This window comes from Sarcophilus harrisii, chromosome 1 (genome assembly GCF_902635505.1).
Source record: "Sarcophilus harrisii chromosome 1, mSarHar1.11, whole genome shotgun sequence".
Classification (NCBI taxonomy): Eukaryota; Metazoa; Chordata; class Mammalia; order Dasyuromorphia; family Dasyuridae; genus Sarcophilus; species Sarcophilus harrisii.
In genome coordinates, this window is record NC_045426.1 from 190,026,039 (window position 1) to 190,042,107 (window position 16,069).

General features: G+C 32.7%; 1 protein-coding gene across 11 annotated transcripts in view; it reads right to left on the reverse strand.

The window, feature by feature from the left end:
• The window catches only part of MCTP1 (multiple C2 and transmembrane domain containing 1), a 679,042-nt gene that overhangs the window by 297,646 nt on the left and 365,327 nt on the right, over window positions 1-16,069 (reverse strand). For all 11 annotated transcript variants that reach the window (XM_031949501.1, XM_031949457.1, XM_031949335.1 and 8 more), the window contains exon 5: window positions 5,882-5,993. In XM_031949501.1, the coding sequence (XP_031805361.1) occupies window positions 5,882-5,993 (112 nt within the window). The remainder of the gene's footprint in view (window positions 1-5,881; window positions 5,994-16,069) is intronic.

The following is a 16,069-nucleotide window of genomic DNA, read 5'->3' on the forward strand; positions in this document are numbered from 1 at the left end:
AAAGTCCTTTTAGAAATGTATTTAATAAGCTATTAGGCTTTTTAAATCTTTTGTTTTTACTGATTTCTCCAAGTACCATTTCACAGAAGGATAAAATATTCAAATACTATTTCTCATATATAAATAGATTATTATAAATACATCATCAATTCAACTAACTGAAACTCATAAGATTTTTTAAAGATATTTTAGTGCTTTCATATGCTAATAACTTCCTGCTTCTAGTCTGTCTTCTTTCCTTTTTATTTCCAATTTTCCTCAATGGAAGTATTGAATAGAATATTTAATTATTGGTTAAAAGTTCTTCATACTTATCCTTTATTTTTGCGGTTTTCATATCACTATACATTAAATGTCTATGACATCATTGTGCAAAACAGATTGCAATTCCTTTATTATTTAATGGAAAGAGTTGGCTGAGGCTCATATAGTTAACATGATTTGTATTAGATTCCAGGATTTGGGTTATATGATTTGTGTTAAATTTCAGGATTTGACCCTAAGTCTGCCAGACTTCAATTCAAAAACTCTATGCAGAACATCATGTTTCCTTTCCCTCTGCTTTAATACATGTAAAATAAAAAATATTTTAAAACAGGCAGAAAAATACAGACAACTTACATCTGTGATGTATGTATGTAAGTGTTCATGATCAGCATTCATAGATGTCCATGAAAATAATTGTAGCATGAATATCAAAAGTTCAGAAGCTAGAGAAATACTATCAAGAACTTGATAAAAGCTTCTAAGTTAAATTTTGTGATTTGAGAGTTTTGTAACTTTAATAGTAGGCATGATAGAATGATATGTGATGTACTAGACACTATAAAACATAACAAAAAAGAAAATTGTTTTTTAAGCAGAGAGAAAATAGCTGGCCACTGATATGGTAATTATTTCTAAATCAGACATCTGTTCAGTTGGACCACTAACATATTAGAGCAAAAAGCAAAATCAATACCAAACTAGAAAAAGAATTAAAAGAGGAAGAAAGTGCATCTTGTTGAGGCAATTTCCATCTAACTTATTTAAATTAGTGGTTGAGCTTAAAAATGAAATGGCTAAAAAAGCAGACCTTACACAGACTATTGTCATTTATATAATGAAGAGTCTAGAAACTGCCTTAACCAAGAAAGTGGAGATATATGGCCACTGAAGCAATATCCATTTAAAAGAGAAACATTTCTATAATTGAGAGACCATTAATAACCATTAATCTATATACCTAAAATAATGATAGACTAATGGCAAATTTCCCATTTCCACACAATTTCATGAGAATGATCTATGTATCAAGAATATGAAAAGAAGATAGGCTTTTGAAAACTATCTTATATAACAGATGATATCTTGACAATCAAAAAAAAATTGAACATTTTAAAAATAAGACCTTACTGCGCTTACTGTTTGTTGAATATATTAAACAATATCATCCTAAAGACTCTTCCATCAAAGTCTCTCATTCACATCAAAAATCATAAAAGATTCTTTAAAAGATATAATAGAGTTAACTTTGGTTAATAACCCTCTGATGATTAATAGCAAATTAGGCAAAAGACAGGAAATCATGGGCTTATAAAATGTTTCTATCATTTTCATGGAAGATGCATAGTCCAGAATTCTGATTTAGAGATAGATTCTTTATTATGAAGTCTTCTAGACATTCCTGTTTGAAGATAACAATGTGGTAAATTCATCAAGCCCCAGGATCTTGCAGAACTGTGAGAAGACTCATAGTTGAAGAAATTTTACTGACCAGATAATGATATATAGCTGAATGATCAATCAACCCATAAAGTTTGTCTATCAATACATTTCCTGGCAGAAAATGGAAAGGTCCTTGGTGCATTAGCAAACTACAACACAGATTACTCATAAAGCATTTCATAGGAGAAGTTAACAAAGAATAATCCTGGGGAAGCTATATGACCAGAAAAGAAAATAGACCATGAGCATGAGTTAAGAATAATCTCTGCAGCATATATGCTCAACTTGTATCCATGAAATGTGAGAAATCTAAAGGAAGTCTTCTAGCACAATGACTGCCCTACTACAACTGTGTAATAGCTTCAAGTGCTTCCCATCAGCCATAGTGTCTTCTTTAAGACAAAGATCAATAAGCATGTCCATCTTTTACTTCCACCTCCCATCCCCCAACTTCACTAAAATTTCTGCTTTTGTTTATGGTCTTTACCTTAAGAATTACCTCAGGTTGGAAGCCATAAGAAACTGAAAGAAAATGGTCAGGATGATCATTATCAAGAAGCAAAAGATGGAACCATCAGCAAACCTTCCTTCTAGAGCATAGCACCTGGATTTTCCAACTCACTCCACTGTCCTTGCAGCTCTGCTTGGTCCATACTCCAATGAACAAGATGGTCCCTGGTGTTTCCCTGTTCTCAGACTTTCCAGCATCCACTTCTGTTTTATCTTCTCTCATTAGATTGTATGCTCCTTCAGAATAGGCTGTCTTTCTTTTTCTTATTTATATGCCCCAGAATTTAGCACAGTGCTCAGTATATAGTAAGTCCTAAATAAATGTTCACTAAACTGAAAAAAAATTTTCCGTGCCTAGCCCTCAGACAAGCCTCTTCCTTTTCTTGTGATTATTATGATTCTCTCTATCTGTCTGTCTGTCTCTCTCCCCCTGTCTCTTGGTCTCTGTCTCTCTGTCTCTCTGTCTCTCTCTTTCCATTTATCTAGAGAAATAGGGTGAGAACTAAAGTGAAATTTAAAGTAAGGAAGTATTTCAGAAAAGCTTGTTAGTACTTGGCAATTCTACTCTCTCAGGGTCTTGGAGGAGTTAGTCAGGAAGTGAGCAGGAAAAAAACCCAGTTCCTTCAAGGAATTTTCTCTAAATTCAAGTATTTAGGGCATAAAAGAATGACCACAGAAAATTCAAGAGAAGGGAAGAATAAAAAAAAGACAAGTGTATTTGGGAAATATGAAACTGACAAAGAAAATGCAAAAAAAAAAAAAAAGGAAGAGTAAAAGTTGTGTCAAAAGAGAATGGAGTTCACAAATCATAAATGTTGGGCGGGAAGGGACCATTTTGTATATGAGGAAATTGTAACATAGAAATATTAAATAATTTGCCCAAGATCATAATGATATTGTGGCAAGCTGGAATTCAGAAGAGACAATCAATGAAAAGCAACATATATCCTGAAAACTCAGTTTCTTTCCTCTAGTCAGTTTTACTCAGTATCTTATCAAGTTAGTTCCAGATGACCCATCCCTAGACACTATATTATTGCCATTATTATCATTATGCTATTTTTGTTGTTGCATTTATTTTAAATTTGACAGATAATGAAAGTTTAGGGCTTGTGGAAAATGCCCTGAGCAAAAATAAAGTTGAGAATCACAGTCTCACTGCTTGATGCTTCTTTAATCTACAATTCCCACCTTTACCCTATTAAGAACAATTAATTATTTTTACCTTCAAGGTCCAGGCTTGGAATTATTATAATAGTGACTGATTTTGTGACTAAGAATACAAGTCTTCCCTTTTTAAAATAGGTGATAGAAGATCAAATTTTCACACTAAATGTAATAATTAGACATCTTGAAAAATATCCATGTGCTTATTCTAATATAAAGATAGATGTGAAATAGAGACCAGACAATATTCTTAAGCAAAAGATAATTTTAATTATAGATAGTAATGTTGAACATAAAGAAATTGATGTTTTTGATAATTCAAGGGCAAGTTGAACAAATTGTAAAGCCCTTTGTTTTCAAGATCTCTAAAAACTATTTTCATTAATATAAAATAAAACTTGTTATCATTAACTTATATTTCCCAAATGCCCAAATGTTACCAAGAAAAGAAAAAAATTTACCAGTGTGAAATACTAAAAATGATGTATCCTGCTTTCTTTTAGGAGAAGCTTTTTAAAAACTTATACAGCATTATAGGAGACTATTTCAACATAAATGAGCAGGGAAATATTCATCTTAATCACTAAATAAGCAAAATTGTATTGTAAAGAGGTCTAACTTCAATAACAACAGCATGAATAAAACTGAAATGTTTTGGGGGTAACAAACATGTTGGGCTTATTAAAATCCCCATGTCATCTACTCAAACTGTGACTTAAATCATGTAAAAATAACATTACATGCATGTGAATCCAAACAGATCCAAGAATCTACTCATTTCTATGTAGGTCATGATGATCATGATAATGCCTATAATGTTCTGGACCTGTTCCAAGGGAAATTATTTTTATGTGAAGGATTTATTCCAAAGACTCCTCCCCCTCACCTTTACCTCTTAGCTTCCTAGCTTCTTCCAAGCCTTAGCTCAATACTTAACTTACCCTTTTGATCTTCTTTCCTTCACCTCTTCCAATGCTTTCCTTCTAAAGTCATCGTCCATTTACACTGTATATATCTTTTATGATCAGCTGTCTGCATATTGTCCCTTTCATTTTAATGTGAGCTATTTGAGGCTGGGAGGGACTATTTTTAAAAGTTTTTCTTTGTATCTCTAGCACTTAGCACAGCGCCTGGTATATGGTGAGAATTAATAAATTCTTGTTAACTAATTGATTTTCTATTAAAATATGGGTTTTTATGAATGGTTTTCAGTCCTGATTATTGATGTTATTCCCCTCCCATCTCTTACAATATAGAATCATACTTCCTTTAACTCTTACCAAACATTTTTTTTGATAGAATATGCTAAAAAAGGAGAAATCATTTGGCTAGACAGTTAATTGTAGATATTAGGAATATATTTAGCAAATACAAAAGAATATATGCTTATGTGTATTTAGTTAATTATTAGTTGTTTATTAAAGGCAATTAAGAGAAAGATAAGCTGAAACTATAAATCTCACACATAAATTAATATCTGAATTGAATTATTTCACTTGCCTTCAAGAAAAAGATTTCCTAAATTAATTAGACTTTAATGACATGCTGAATGTACATTTTCAGCAAGCATTTCTTTAAAACACACACACGCACACACACACACACACACACACACACACACACAGAGGCAAACACACAAACACGTACCCCTGAAGGATCCAAAACTAATACTACTTTAAAAATGAGCTCTAGTTCTAAAACAAAGGACTACAGCACAATTTCTTTATGTAGCTCCTATTAAATTATGCCAAAGTTTCTTCATTCTAGTGAATATTTGTTAAATCAGGTCAGAAAAAAAACCTGACAACATCTACTGATTTGGGTCAAAAATGATTTTTAGCACAACCTTGGCACACAGTAGGCATTTGATTAATGTTAGCTGACTTTAAGGATGAGTATTTTACCTAATGCCCAACTATTCTATTTCTCTCTATACCTTGTCAATTTCACACTGCAGCAAAATAAAGTCCAGATGGCAAGTGCTGAAAAATGGATAACATCCAGTGACTGAAACATACTTATTATTCAGCAAACAAAAACCAGAAAGCAGAAACTCTGTTATAAATTCATCTCTTTTTTAATGTGCTGTGATACAATTGGTGACTAGTCCAATTCAAATTTTAGTGTTTGGACACTCCAGAGGGAAAAAAAATCTAAAAATGTAATTGGCTAATGAATATACTCTTGAGACCATTATTAATTTGTTAGCTCACCTTGAATTTAATAGGTATAAAACAGACCTGAAATTAAATGCATACAAATCCTTTACTTGTTTACAACAAGAGGTTCTGATTTGGTGGAATGAAATAGTTGAAAAAAAGAGTTCAAAAGGTACAATAAATACAACAATGCCCACGGCACTCACAGAAACAGTGAACAAAACTGAATTTTATATGGAGACTCTTAATTATCAACCCCTAGTGCAAAGAATGCACACAATGCACTTCAAACAAGAAAGATCAAGGAGTACCTCTGGCTAGACCTTGTATAAACTTACCACATCCCTCTGTTCTCCTTCTTTTGGAGTAAGAATTACAGACAGCAAAATGCTTCCCAGATCATGATCAGGATAATGTGGGTCTTTCAGAGTTAGAGTCACATCTGTTGGTCTAGGAGATAATAATAACAACTGATATTTACACAGTGCTTTAAAGTCTGTGAAGTGCTTTACATATATTATTTCATTGAGCTTCATAATAACTGTAGGAAGTAGGGATTATAAATCTAATTTTCTTCATTTTACAGATGAAGAAACTGAGGTTCAAAAAAGGCTATTTATTTGCCCATGAGCACAGAATTATTAAGTATCATTAGTTGGGATTTGATCCTGGATTTCCCTGATACCAAATCCAGCATTTTATTGTTTATACACTGTCTAAATCAAAACCATGCATATTATAAAACTCACTTGGATGGAGCAGATTAAGCTTTAAGGGATATTTTCTATTCAACTTTAATAATTTAAATTTATGTTATGGGTGCAAAAATAGGAGGCACTTAACAAGTGCATGTTGAATTGAATTCTTGATTTAGTCATCACAATTATTCCCTCCATCTATATAGACTGCAAGTCTTCCATATCACAGTAGGCAGTCTTTGAGTTATTGTAAATAAAACAATTTAATGGCCTTGTAGCCCACTCTGCTAATGACTGTCTCCAAACTTGATTGATTTTCAGATTGATCTTCAAACAACAAGCACATTGTTCATCACTAGACCTATATTCAATGTCTTCCCAATATGATATGATCTAAAGAACATAGGATCAACTCTACACTACACAACCCCTGCCACAGAGCAGGTCTCCTGCTGTCCTGGATATTCTTTATGGGAATGAGATCATATCAAAAAAAGATTCTCTTATTTTGCCAGCAGCTAAATGAGGGTTTCAATGAATGCAGCCCTCCTCCTTTTTGTTTTAATAAAGTAAAATACATTTACTTTATGGAGGAATTTTTTTGGTAAGGGAACAGTTCAGTAAATGTGCTTGTAGCTGAATTGGCTGACAGAAGAATTTTATTTTCTCTTTCTTTCTTATAATTCATATGCCTAGGAAGAAGAAATAAATGAAACTAAAATCGGGCATTGAACTAGATGATCCCCCTCAGGTTCTTTCTATTACCATGGTTTTCTTTACTCCTCCCTCAAATTTGCATTTTATTTTAGTCAACTAGCATTTATTAAGCACCAACTGTGTGCCATGTACTATGTTAAGCTCTTCAGATACAAAGGCAAAAAAAAAATTAGTTCTTCTCTCAAAGTGCTCAATATCTAATGAATAAAATCAAGCAGAAAAATAACACAAACTTTACATTGTTTTCTGCCTTTTTTTTTTTTTTTGCACAATGGAATTGGGTCCCTTTTCATATTACTATTGAATATTAGTTTTAACTTTTTTTTTTTCTTACATTTTTCAAGTATTCTCATAACCATATCCTATAAGTACAGGATACTCTCATTGAAAGACCAGTGGAATAGGAATAGAGTCAAATTCTAGTCCCAGTATCTCTGCCTATCAGCTGAGTGAACTTAACTAAGTCATTCAACCTGAGGTTCTGATATCTGAATATAGAACTTCTCAGGAGGAAAAAGCACTCCTTACATTCCACAGAGATATAGTTGGAATTCACCTATTCTATGAATTTGGCACTGATATCAGGAAGTGACCCATGAGGGCAATAAATAACTCTCTGTGGAGGGATGTAAAAAGGAAAAGAGGTTAGAATGACATATACCATTCACCATCAAGTGAAGGGAGTCTCTGGAACTTGGAAAGAGGTAAGTACCAAACAAGAGAGGCACAGTAATATGATGACCAAAATGCAGTAGAGACCTTTTGGCAAAGAGGAGAATGATGGTAAGTTCTTGACATAGTTCCTGAACTTGGCAAAGAGGGAAGACTTTAATTATATGAATACTTCTCTTAGAATTAAAGCTGTTGTTAAATTCCTAATTTGCTTAGTCAGTGATCAAATCTTTGAAATATGGAAGATATGGCAAGGATTATTAATGTGCTTATATATTTCTGTTAGCAGTTCATATATTTTGGATTTTAAACCCTTATATGAGAAATTTGATAAAAAGATTTTTTTTTTTGCTATTTGTTTCTTACCCTAGAGGCATTAACTTGGTACAAAAGGTCTTCAAATTTATATATAATCCAAGTCATGTAGCTTACTTTTGCCTCTCTCCCTTGTTTGATTATCCTACCCATATAATTCTAATTCTTGAAATAATGTAATCTTTAATATTCAGGTTAGTTATACATTTGGAATTTATTATAAAATATGATGTAAGATTTTGGCCTAAGCCTATCTGTCATGTTGACTTTCAGTGTTCTCACTAACTCTTATGAAATAAAGACCTATTTAAAAAGAAAACACAAATTGATAATAATAACTTCAAAAATGCTCAACCTTAATACAAATCAAAGAAATCACAAAATAATTTCAGATGGGAAGGTAATAATCTTAAATCTGCTTAAAAAAAAGGCAAATGAAAGAACAAGCTTAAATCTAGATTACAGAGAAACAGACACACTGCTCCTTTGATAATGAAACTACAAAGTTAAAGAATATTTTTGTAGACCAATCAGTCAGTATATAGTAAAAATAATACAAAAATCATATTTCAGTATCCAAGAGTTCCACTGTCACAAAGTGTTATTAAAATCCAACAATAGCAAAAATACTTTCCATAAAACTGCTTATAGCAGCACCATATATAATTGCAAACAAAGGGTAAAAAATCTTAAGTTACAACTCTAGGGGAATGGTTAGCTCTATATAATAGCACAAAGGATAATGTAATATAAAGTAAATAGTAATACTAAGTAAAAGTAAATATAAAATATAAAAATAAAAATTTTAAATTACAATGTACTAATGGAGAAGTAAAATCTTATTAAAAGGAAAAGATTACATAGAAAAGGGCAGGATAGCATCATACATCATGCAATTAATATAAGAAAGTATGAAGTATAAAAAGAAATTTGGAAAAAGAAACCTAGAATTCATTTTAACTACACAGGATTAAAGTGAGAAATTAATGAACAAATAATTTTGATGAAGACTTAGAGTGAATGATGGACAATTTTAAATTTATTATTAAATTTAATTTAATATAGTTGTCAAGTTTAGCTGGTTGCATTAATGCTCAAGTTAAACATAACTAAATATTTTTAAAGCAATAAATAATATTGAGAGGTAGTGATCATATATCAATTCACATTATATGGCAATCAAAGAAAGAAGTGGTAGACATAGTCAGACATGTTTCCTATACAAAAAGAAAGAATATATTTTAAAGTTCAGAGGTAATATAAGCAGTATCCCACAGCTTAATATTGGAAAAAGGAATTTGATTAAAGTGAGATGAGCCTTTCTAGAATGAAAGTCTGGTAACAGTAGTAATTTATGTGTGTGAAAAAAGGAAATGAAGGATACATGTCAAAAAAAAGAACTAAAATAGCTACATGAAATGCTCATTAAAGAATACAGATTTTTAAAGAGAAATTTATAAGAAGAGGTAAAAGTGAATGTTTGAAGAAATGAATGTAAAAAGCATTGATGGGCCAAGAACTGTGATAAGTATTGCAGAAGCAAAAATAAAAAAGTGAAACTCACTAATCTCAAGGAAATCATACTTTAATTGGAGGGAACAATAAACAAATATTTAAATAAATAAATGTTAATTGACTGAGAAACATAGGAGATAATATATGGAAAGTGCTCTGTAGACCTTAAAGCACTATAGAAATATTAGTTATTCTTTTTAAAAAGAAAAGAAAATTTTAGCAAAATATAAATTTCTATCAGAAGAATATATTACAAATAAAAAAGTTCAGATATAGAAAAGATGGAAAGGCAGGATGTTCTTAAAGATGCTGTGGAAGTACTGCTGGCAAAGCCCCTTAGAGTATCTCAGTAGGTCTGATGACAGCATCTGAGGGTTTGGAGAGAAGAAATAGAGTAAATGGAAATGCCTATTGGAAAGTGAGATGTAGTAGCAGTGTAGACTGCTTCCTCTATCTGACTGTAAAGAATTTAATTGGTGATTCCTATTTCATCCAAGTAGTAAGAACCACCCAGAGCACTAGGGGAAACATTAAATGGAAGGGAAGGTACCTGATCAGACCAGATGAAGTGTGGATGGGAACTCTACTGGGACAAGGCTGACCAAAGACCAAAGAAGGTGAAGGAGGAGCAAAGGAAGATAGTATCCTTGATCCTGGCAGATCTTTCTTCAATCTGGCTGACAGCTCAGGTGGTTCAGATAAGGAGCAGCAGTAAAAGAAAAGGAGCTGGCTGATGGATCTGGATGTGTGGTGTGAAGGAAGGGAACAATGGACAAAGCGTGGTAGAATGGTGTTCAAGAGAGCTGAATCCCAATACATTAAAATCTAATAAATGCTAATGGTAATAAAGAAGGGCCATTTAGAAGAGAAAAAGTAAGAAAACACCGCTGCTTGAGTTTGAATAAGAATGCAGAGAGAAATGACAGAGAAAGAAGGACTAGGTTAATGAGCTTGGCTTCTATTCTGGTCAAAAAGAGAACTTTGTGAAGTTTTACAAAGTAAAAATGTGATTACTTTGAGTGAGAATGCATTTATCAAAGACAAATCAAATTTATTTACTCTTTTGAAAGGGTTGTCAGTTTAACAGACCAGAGGAATTCCATGGATCTACAATATTTAATTTTCAAAAAAAAAGGTCTGCCATGGAGAACTCTAGGGCTCTATTTTTAGCTCTATTCTGATCAAAACATTTCCCATCTAGAAAAGTTTATATTTGTGATTTTAATTTTCTGAACCCAAATGTAAGATTACATTTATCTGGATTAGAAATTATCTAATTCAATTCATCTCAGTGTTTTAGCCAGGTAAAATATTTTTAGATTATATGAACATCTGCTGAGAAAATATCTGAAAGGCACAAGATGACTTGTATTTTTCTTCTTTTTGAAGAAGCATTCCCAGTGTTTAGCACACAGTGCCTGGAACATGGTAGAAATTTAATATTTATCGATTTATTATTGGTTATAGTTGAAAAGGATAATCAATCTGTTGGATTACAGAATTAGCATCCTAAAGGATTGTTAGGTTAGAATTGTAGGCTAAAGTTACTAAATTAAATTTAAAAATATACGCAAGTTCATGCACTTGGATTCCAAAAATTAATTGAACAGAAATAGAGGGGAGAGACAACTACAAAGTAGGTAATGTGAAAAATACCCAGGTAGGGGAAGAGGGAAATTATAGCCCAGATAGGTGATTGGGTCATCTATGAATTTGTTCCTGTGTATGATTCTAACTCAAGAAGTGTAAGAGAATTCAAGTCAAATAATTTGAGAACATATTATGGCATCTTTGCTTATTTGTTATATTTCTGAAATTTAAAAAATATCTAAGCATACTAGGAAGCTATCTTGCAAAGTTATTTGTGTATATAAGATAAGAAGCCCTATAAAGTCAAATTGGTAGAAGCTACCATATCAGATATCTTCTGTAACACTACATATCAGCTGAGCCAATGCCCTTTTTTAGCCTCTCAATCAACTGGGGATGCCCAAAAGATCTAAAGTCAGAGCTATCAAAAGCAAGACTCCCAAATCAGATCAAAATGTGTCTGGAAAATATTTAATGAAATAAATAAAAATATAATCCAACATAGCCATTAATTACAGGAGCTTCATTAGATTCTTTACCTGAGGATAAACAGATGCAATTTCCCCACCCTATTAAAACTTCCAGAAATCTACTTTTCCCTGAGAAAATGTAGCTAAATCATTTCGATATTTCTGGGACTTTGATATACTCCTGGGTATTGATTTTCAATTCCAAATATCTATGGTCTCAGTCATGATCACTTTTAAGGCTGTAGATAGCTTGGTGACCCCTTCACCAGCCCCAAAAGCTTGAAGATCTGGAGAGAATTCCATAGTCAGTGCTTGGGCTAGCTCTCTTAGGACCTGAGGCTACAGAAGCCTTGACAAATAAATGAGGTCAGAAAAATAGTATGCGAGGCTAATGCAATTCTATAACTGAGCAAAATTTTCCAAGGTTTAGTTTACTCATATGTGAAATGATCATAATAACATACTTATACTATCTACCTGAAAGAACTCTTGTGAGATAATATATTTACAATGCTTTTAATTATGTGTGCTACAATACAAATCTAAATTATGTGTTAATTATTATTAATTTCCTCAGAGGAACAAGCGTAGTGCTCTGTGTGGAGAGAGGATTTTATTGGAATATCTTGTAGCCACCTGCATGTTTCAATAGGACCTTTTTCCAGGTTGCCCAACTCAAGGACCCAGTTTGATCCACACTTGGGACAAGTTAGCCAGTGAAGGGGCAGATATTTGGCGAACAATGACGAGAACCTAAACACAAATTTTATTATGTAGTCAGTAATTTTTACTCCAGGGTAAAATAATAAGTCATTGTCTTTCATCAAAAAATGTGTCATTACATTGCCTGTTTATTGAGACAATATTGGAGTCATTCCTGACCTTACTTCAAAGAATATTTACGAAATACAAATTAGATGCTAGATACTGATAATACAAGCAAAGAAATGCTTATTTATACAAAGAAGTCTTGCCTTCCCCCTCCCTACCAATAAGATGGGGAATAATCCTTTGGGCACATTTTCCTACTTTACAATAATGCTGGGAAATATCAATAGGTTATATTTTTAAAGCACTACAACATAGATTGTGTTTTCCCCACATTAAGACAAATAGGTAGGTAGAGCAAGTATCAACTATTATTTTAAAGATTAGCAAACTGAGACTTGTAGGGATTAAGTGATAAACACAAAATCACATGGATACAATGTAGGGCTAGTGTTCTTCTTTTTTTTTAATTTTGAAAATGGAATGGAATTTAAAAGGAATTTTCTAAGAATTCCATCACTGAGTTTTGAAGTTTTCTTTTAAATAGTATAGTGAAAAGAGGGTTACATTTGAAGTCAGAGGACACAGGTTCTGTTTTATACCATCTGCATGAGTTTGAGCAAATCACTTATATTGTGCTTTACTTTCCTCACTTGTAATATGAGTGGGTTGGACTAGATAATCTATGAGAACACTTTCAGGTCTTAATCTATGAGCTTTTATTAATTGTCTCATTTGTCTTTAGCATCTGTGAAATTTATGGGAAATAGTTTTTCTCTTATGGGGAAACTGAGTTCTAGAGTTTTAGAGAACTAATACAAGATTAAATTATGAATCAGATTTTCCTAACACCTAGTCCTAGACTGTTTCTTTTGCTAAGAAACTGAGCTTTGAAGGGTTTTTCTTTGGAAACTTTAGGAAAATAAAATGAGTAATTTAATAAACATGTGTCTGGCACTGTGCTAACTGCTGGAAATATGAAGAAAGGCAAAAGATAGCCCCTACCCTCAAGGAGTTTACAATTTAATGTAAGGGAGAATAACATATTAAAGGAGCTCAAATGAAAGTGGGGGGAGGAAGGTAGGAAGACCAGAGGAGTATGGCTGGGTGGGAAATGATAAGATGGCTACCCCGAGTGCCCTCTTTAAATGGAAGATATGGGAAGAGCTCTCTATTATGCACCTTCTACCTGTTTCAGAATGAGGACCCCAGAGGCAAAGATTATTGAGGAGATAAGAGTTTCAAAACTGATATGATCTATCAAATGATGAGTTTCTGGGGAGCAGAATGAAATCTACAGTACTGAACAGGTAAAGAAATCTGGGAATCTGTAAGTCCTTCCTGGGATTTTATTGCCACTTCTTCCCTTGTACAACTCTATATACCAGCAAAGGCCAATGGGAAGGCAAAGAGAAGCAGAAAGAATCAATTATCTGGCCTTGAGAAGAGAAGGGCAAAAAATGAAATCAAATTTTAGGGACTGGCTCTCTTCTTTATGAAGAGTTGGAAGTAAAAATCACTAGTGGCCTGAGAGAAAGATTTAGTTTGGAAATGATGGAAAATGCCAACTTCTTTCCAATAGATTAAACACCTGTTTTTTCACTGCAGCTCAGCAATAGCCTGAGAGATTCCAAATACTGGGACTGACTCCCCAGCTTAATCCTGAGAGAAAGTCACTCAGTTTATTTCAATGTATAAATGCCGACTATGTGAAAGATATTGTATGAGTTCAAAGAAGCGGATATTCTAATTAAATGACTCTTAATTGTATATAATCATTTGTCCAGTTCAATTGATTCTACCTCCATAAATATTTTCACATTTGTCCCTGTCTCTCTACTCACATGGTTACCATCTTAGTCCATAGTGACCCTTACCACCTCTATGAAAATAACCCACTAACTTAGGAGTCTCTTCCAAACTCTACAATCCATCTTACACACAATTAATTGTCCAAATCAGTATTTCTAAAATCCAATTTTGACCATACTACTTCCTGTTCAAGATACTCCAGGGATTTCTTATTGTCTCCAGGATAAATACAAAAATCTTGCATTTGCCATTTAAAGCTATTTAAAATCTCACTACTGCCTCCATTTCCAGATTACCCATTGCTTCCTTTACATCTTTCCATACATCCTTTAAAGTAATTGCTATATTCTCTATATAGATGATATCAAAGTCAAAGAGAAATACAGACTATATAAAACTCCCTGGGGATTTATATATTGACTTAGAAAGTAATATTTTTATATTATCTATGTTTTGTTTTATTTTTATTTATTTCATTAAATTGTTAACAATTACATTTTAATCTGGTTTAGACTTGTGGTTCTTAAACTTTTCTTCTCAGTATCTACATACAACAATTTAAAAATTATTGAGGATCTGTCCAAAGAGTTATAGGGATTATACTTAAATTTACCATATTAGAAGTAAAAATGAACCTTGAATTTGTAGATTCTCTGAAAGGGTTTTAGAACTCCCTAGCATTCTCTTGACCACACTTTGAGAACTGCTGATTTAGACTATATTTGGAAACGTGGTGTAAATTTGACATCTTTGGTGTGCATGATAGTTTATCTTCTTCCTTAGAGTTTCTGTACATATTACCCCACTCTCCTCCACCCCACCTCACACATACCTCTGAGATGTTCTCCATGTTCTCTTCTATTTCTTGGAATTCCTGCCTCTATCTAAGGCTCAACTAAAATGCCACTTCTATATAGCAGGCCCAACCTGACTCACTCCTCAAGTTACTAGGCTTGCTTCCACCAAAATTATATTGTTTTATGTTATCTATTTTTGTATTTACTTATATGTGTAGATGCTATCTCCTTAGCAATATGATATAAATTCCTCAAGGACTATGAATGTTTCTTTTTTGTCTTTGTATCTCTACTAACAAACATATTGATTGGAATATAGTAGAGGCTTAATAAATGAATGAAAAAAGAGAAGCAAAGTAAGAAAATCCAAACCAATGAACAACTAACAGGTTTTTTTCTCCTTCTCTACTTACATTTTTCCTCTAGAGAATTTTTTCAATTGTTTAAGTTTTAGGGAATAGAAGAGATATTTATACTTTAGTATGAGACCAAATAGCTAAATATTCTATAGAGAAAAGAATGATTTGAACATGAGAAAATGCCCGAAATTCTAGCTCCTTTTGAATTCAATCATCATGATCATATACTACATATATCTTAGCTAAAACTTAAGGAAAATTACTTATGAAGATGACTTTTATGAATCAAATGGTTGAGTATATTTTGCTATATTATTTTGGCTTGTATTTGTATTTATTAATCATACATGTTAATTTCTAGTCTTGACTCACAGATGGGACGCACAGAAAACTACAGAGTAAAGTCTTAGGAAAGTAAGATCTTGTCCTCTATTCCATATGTGAATATTTATATTTGTGTTTTTTCTGAACCTCATCTTTTTGCCTTTATCCTTATTAAATGCCATCTTGTTCAGTTCTGCTCAATGTTCTAGCCTGACAGATGTTACAAGATCTTGGTTTTGACATTCACTGTAAGAGCTATAGCATTCCCAATTTAATGTCATCTTTACATTTGATAAACATACCATTTATACCTCTATATGTCACTGATAACAATGTTAAATAACAGAGGGTCCAAGTAAGACTACTCAAGACCTTGATCCATCAAGCCACTGAGACATTAGTAGGAAAAGCCCATTTGGAATTGGATCTGCTACTTAGCACTTATGTGACCCTGGGCAAGTGGTTAGCTTCTCTGAGATATGATTTCCT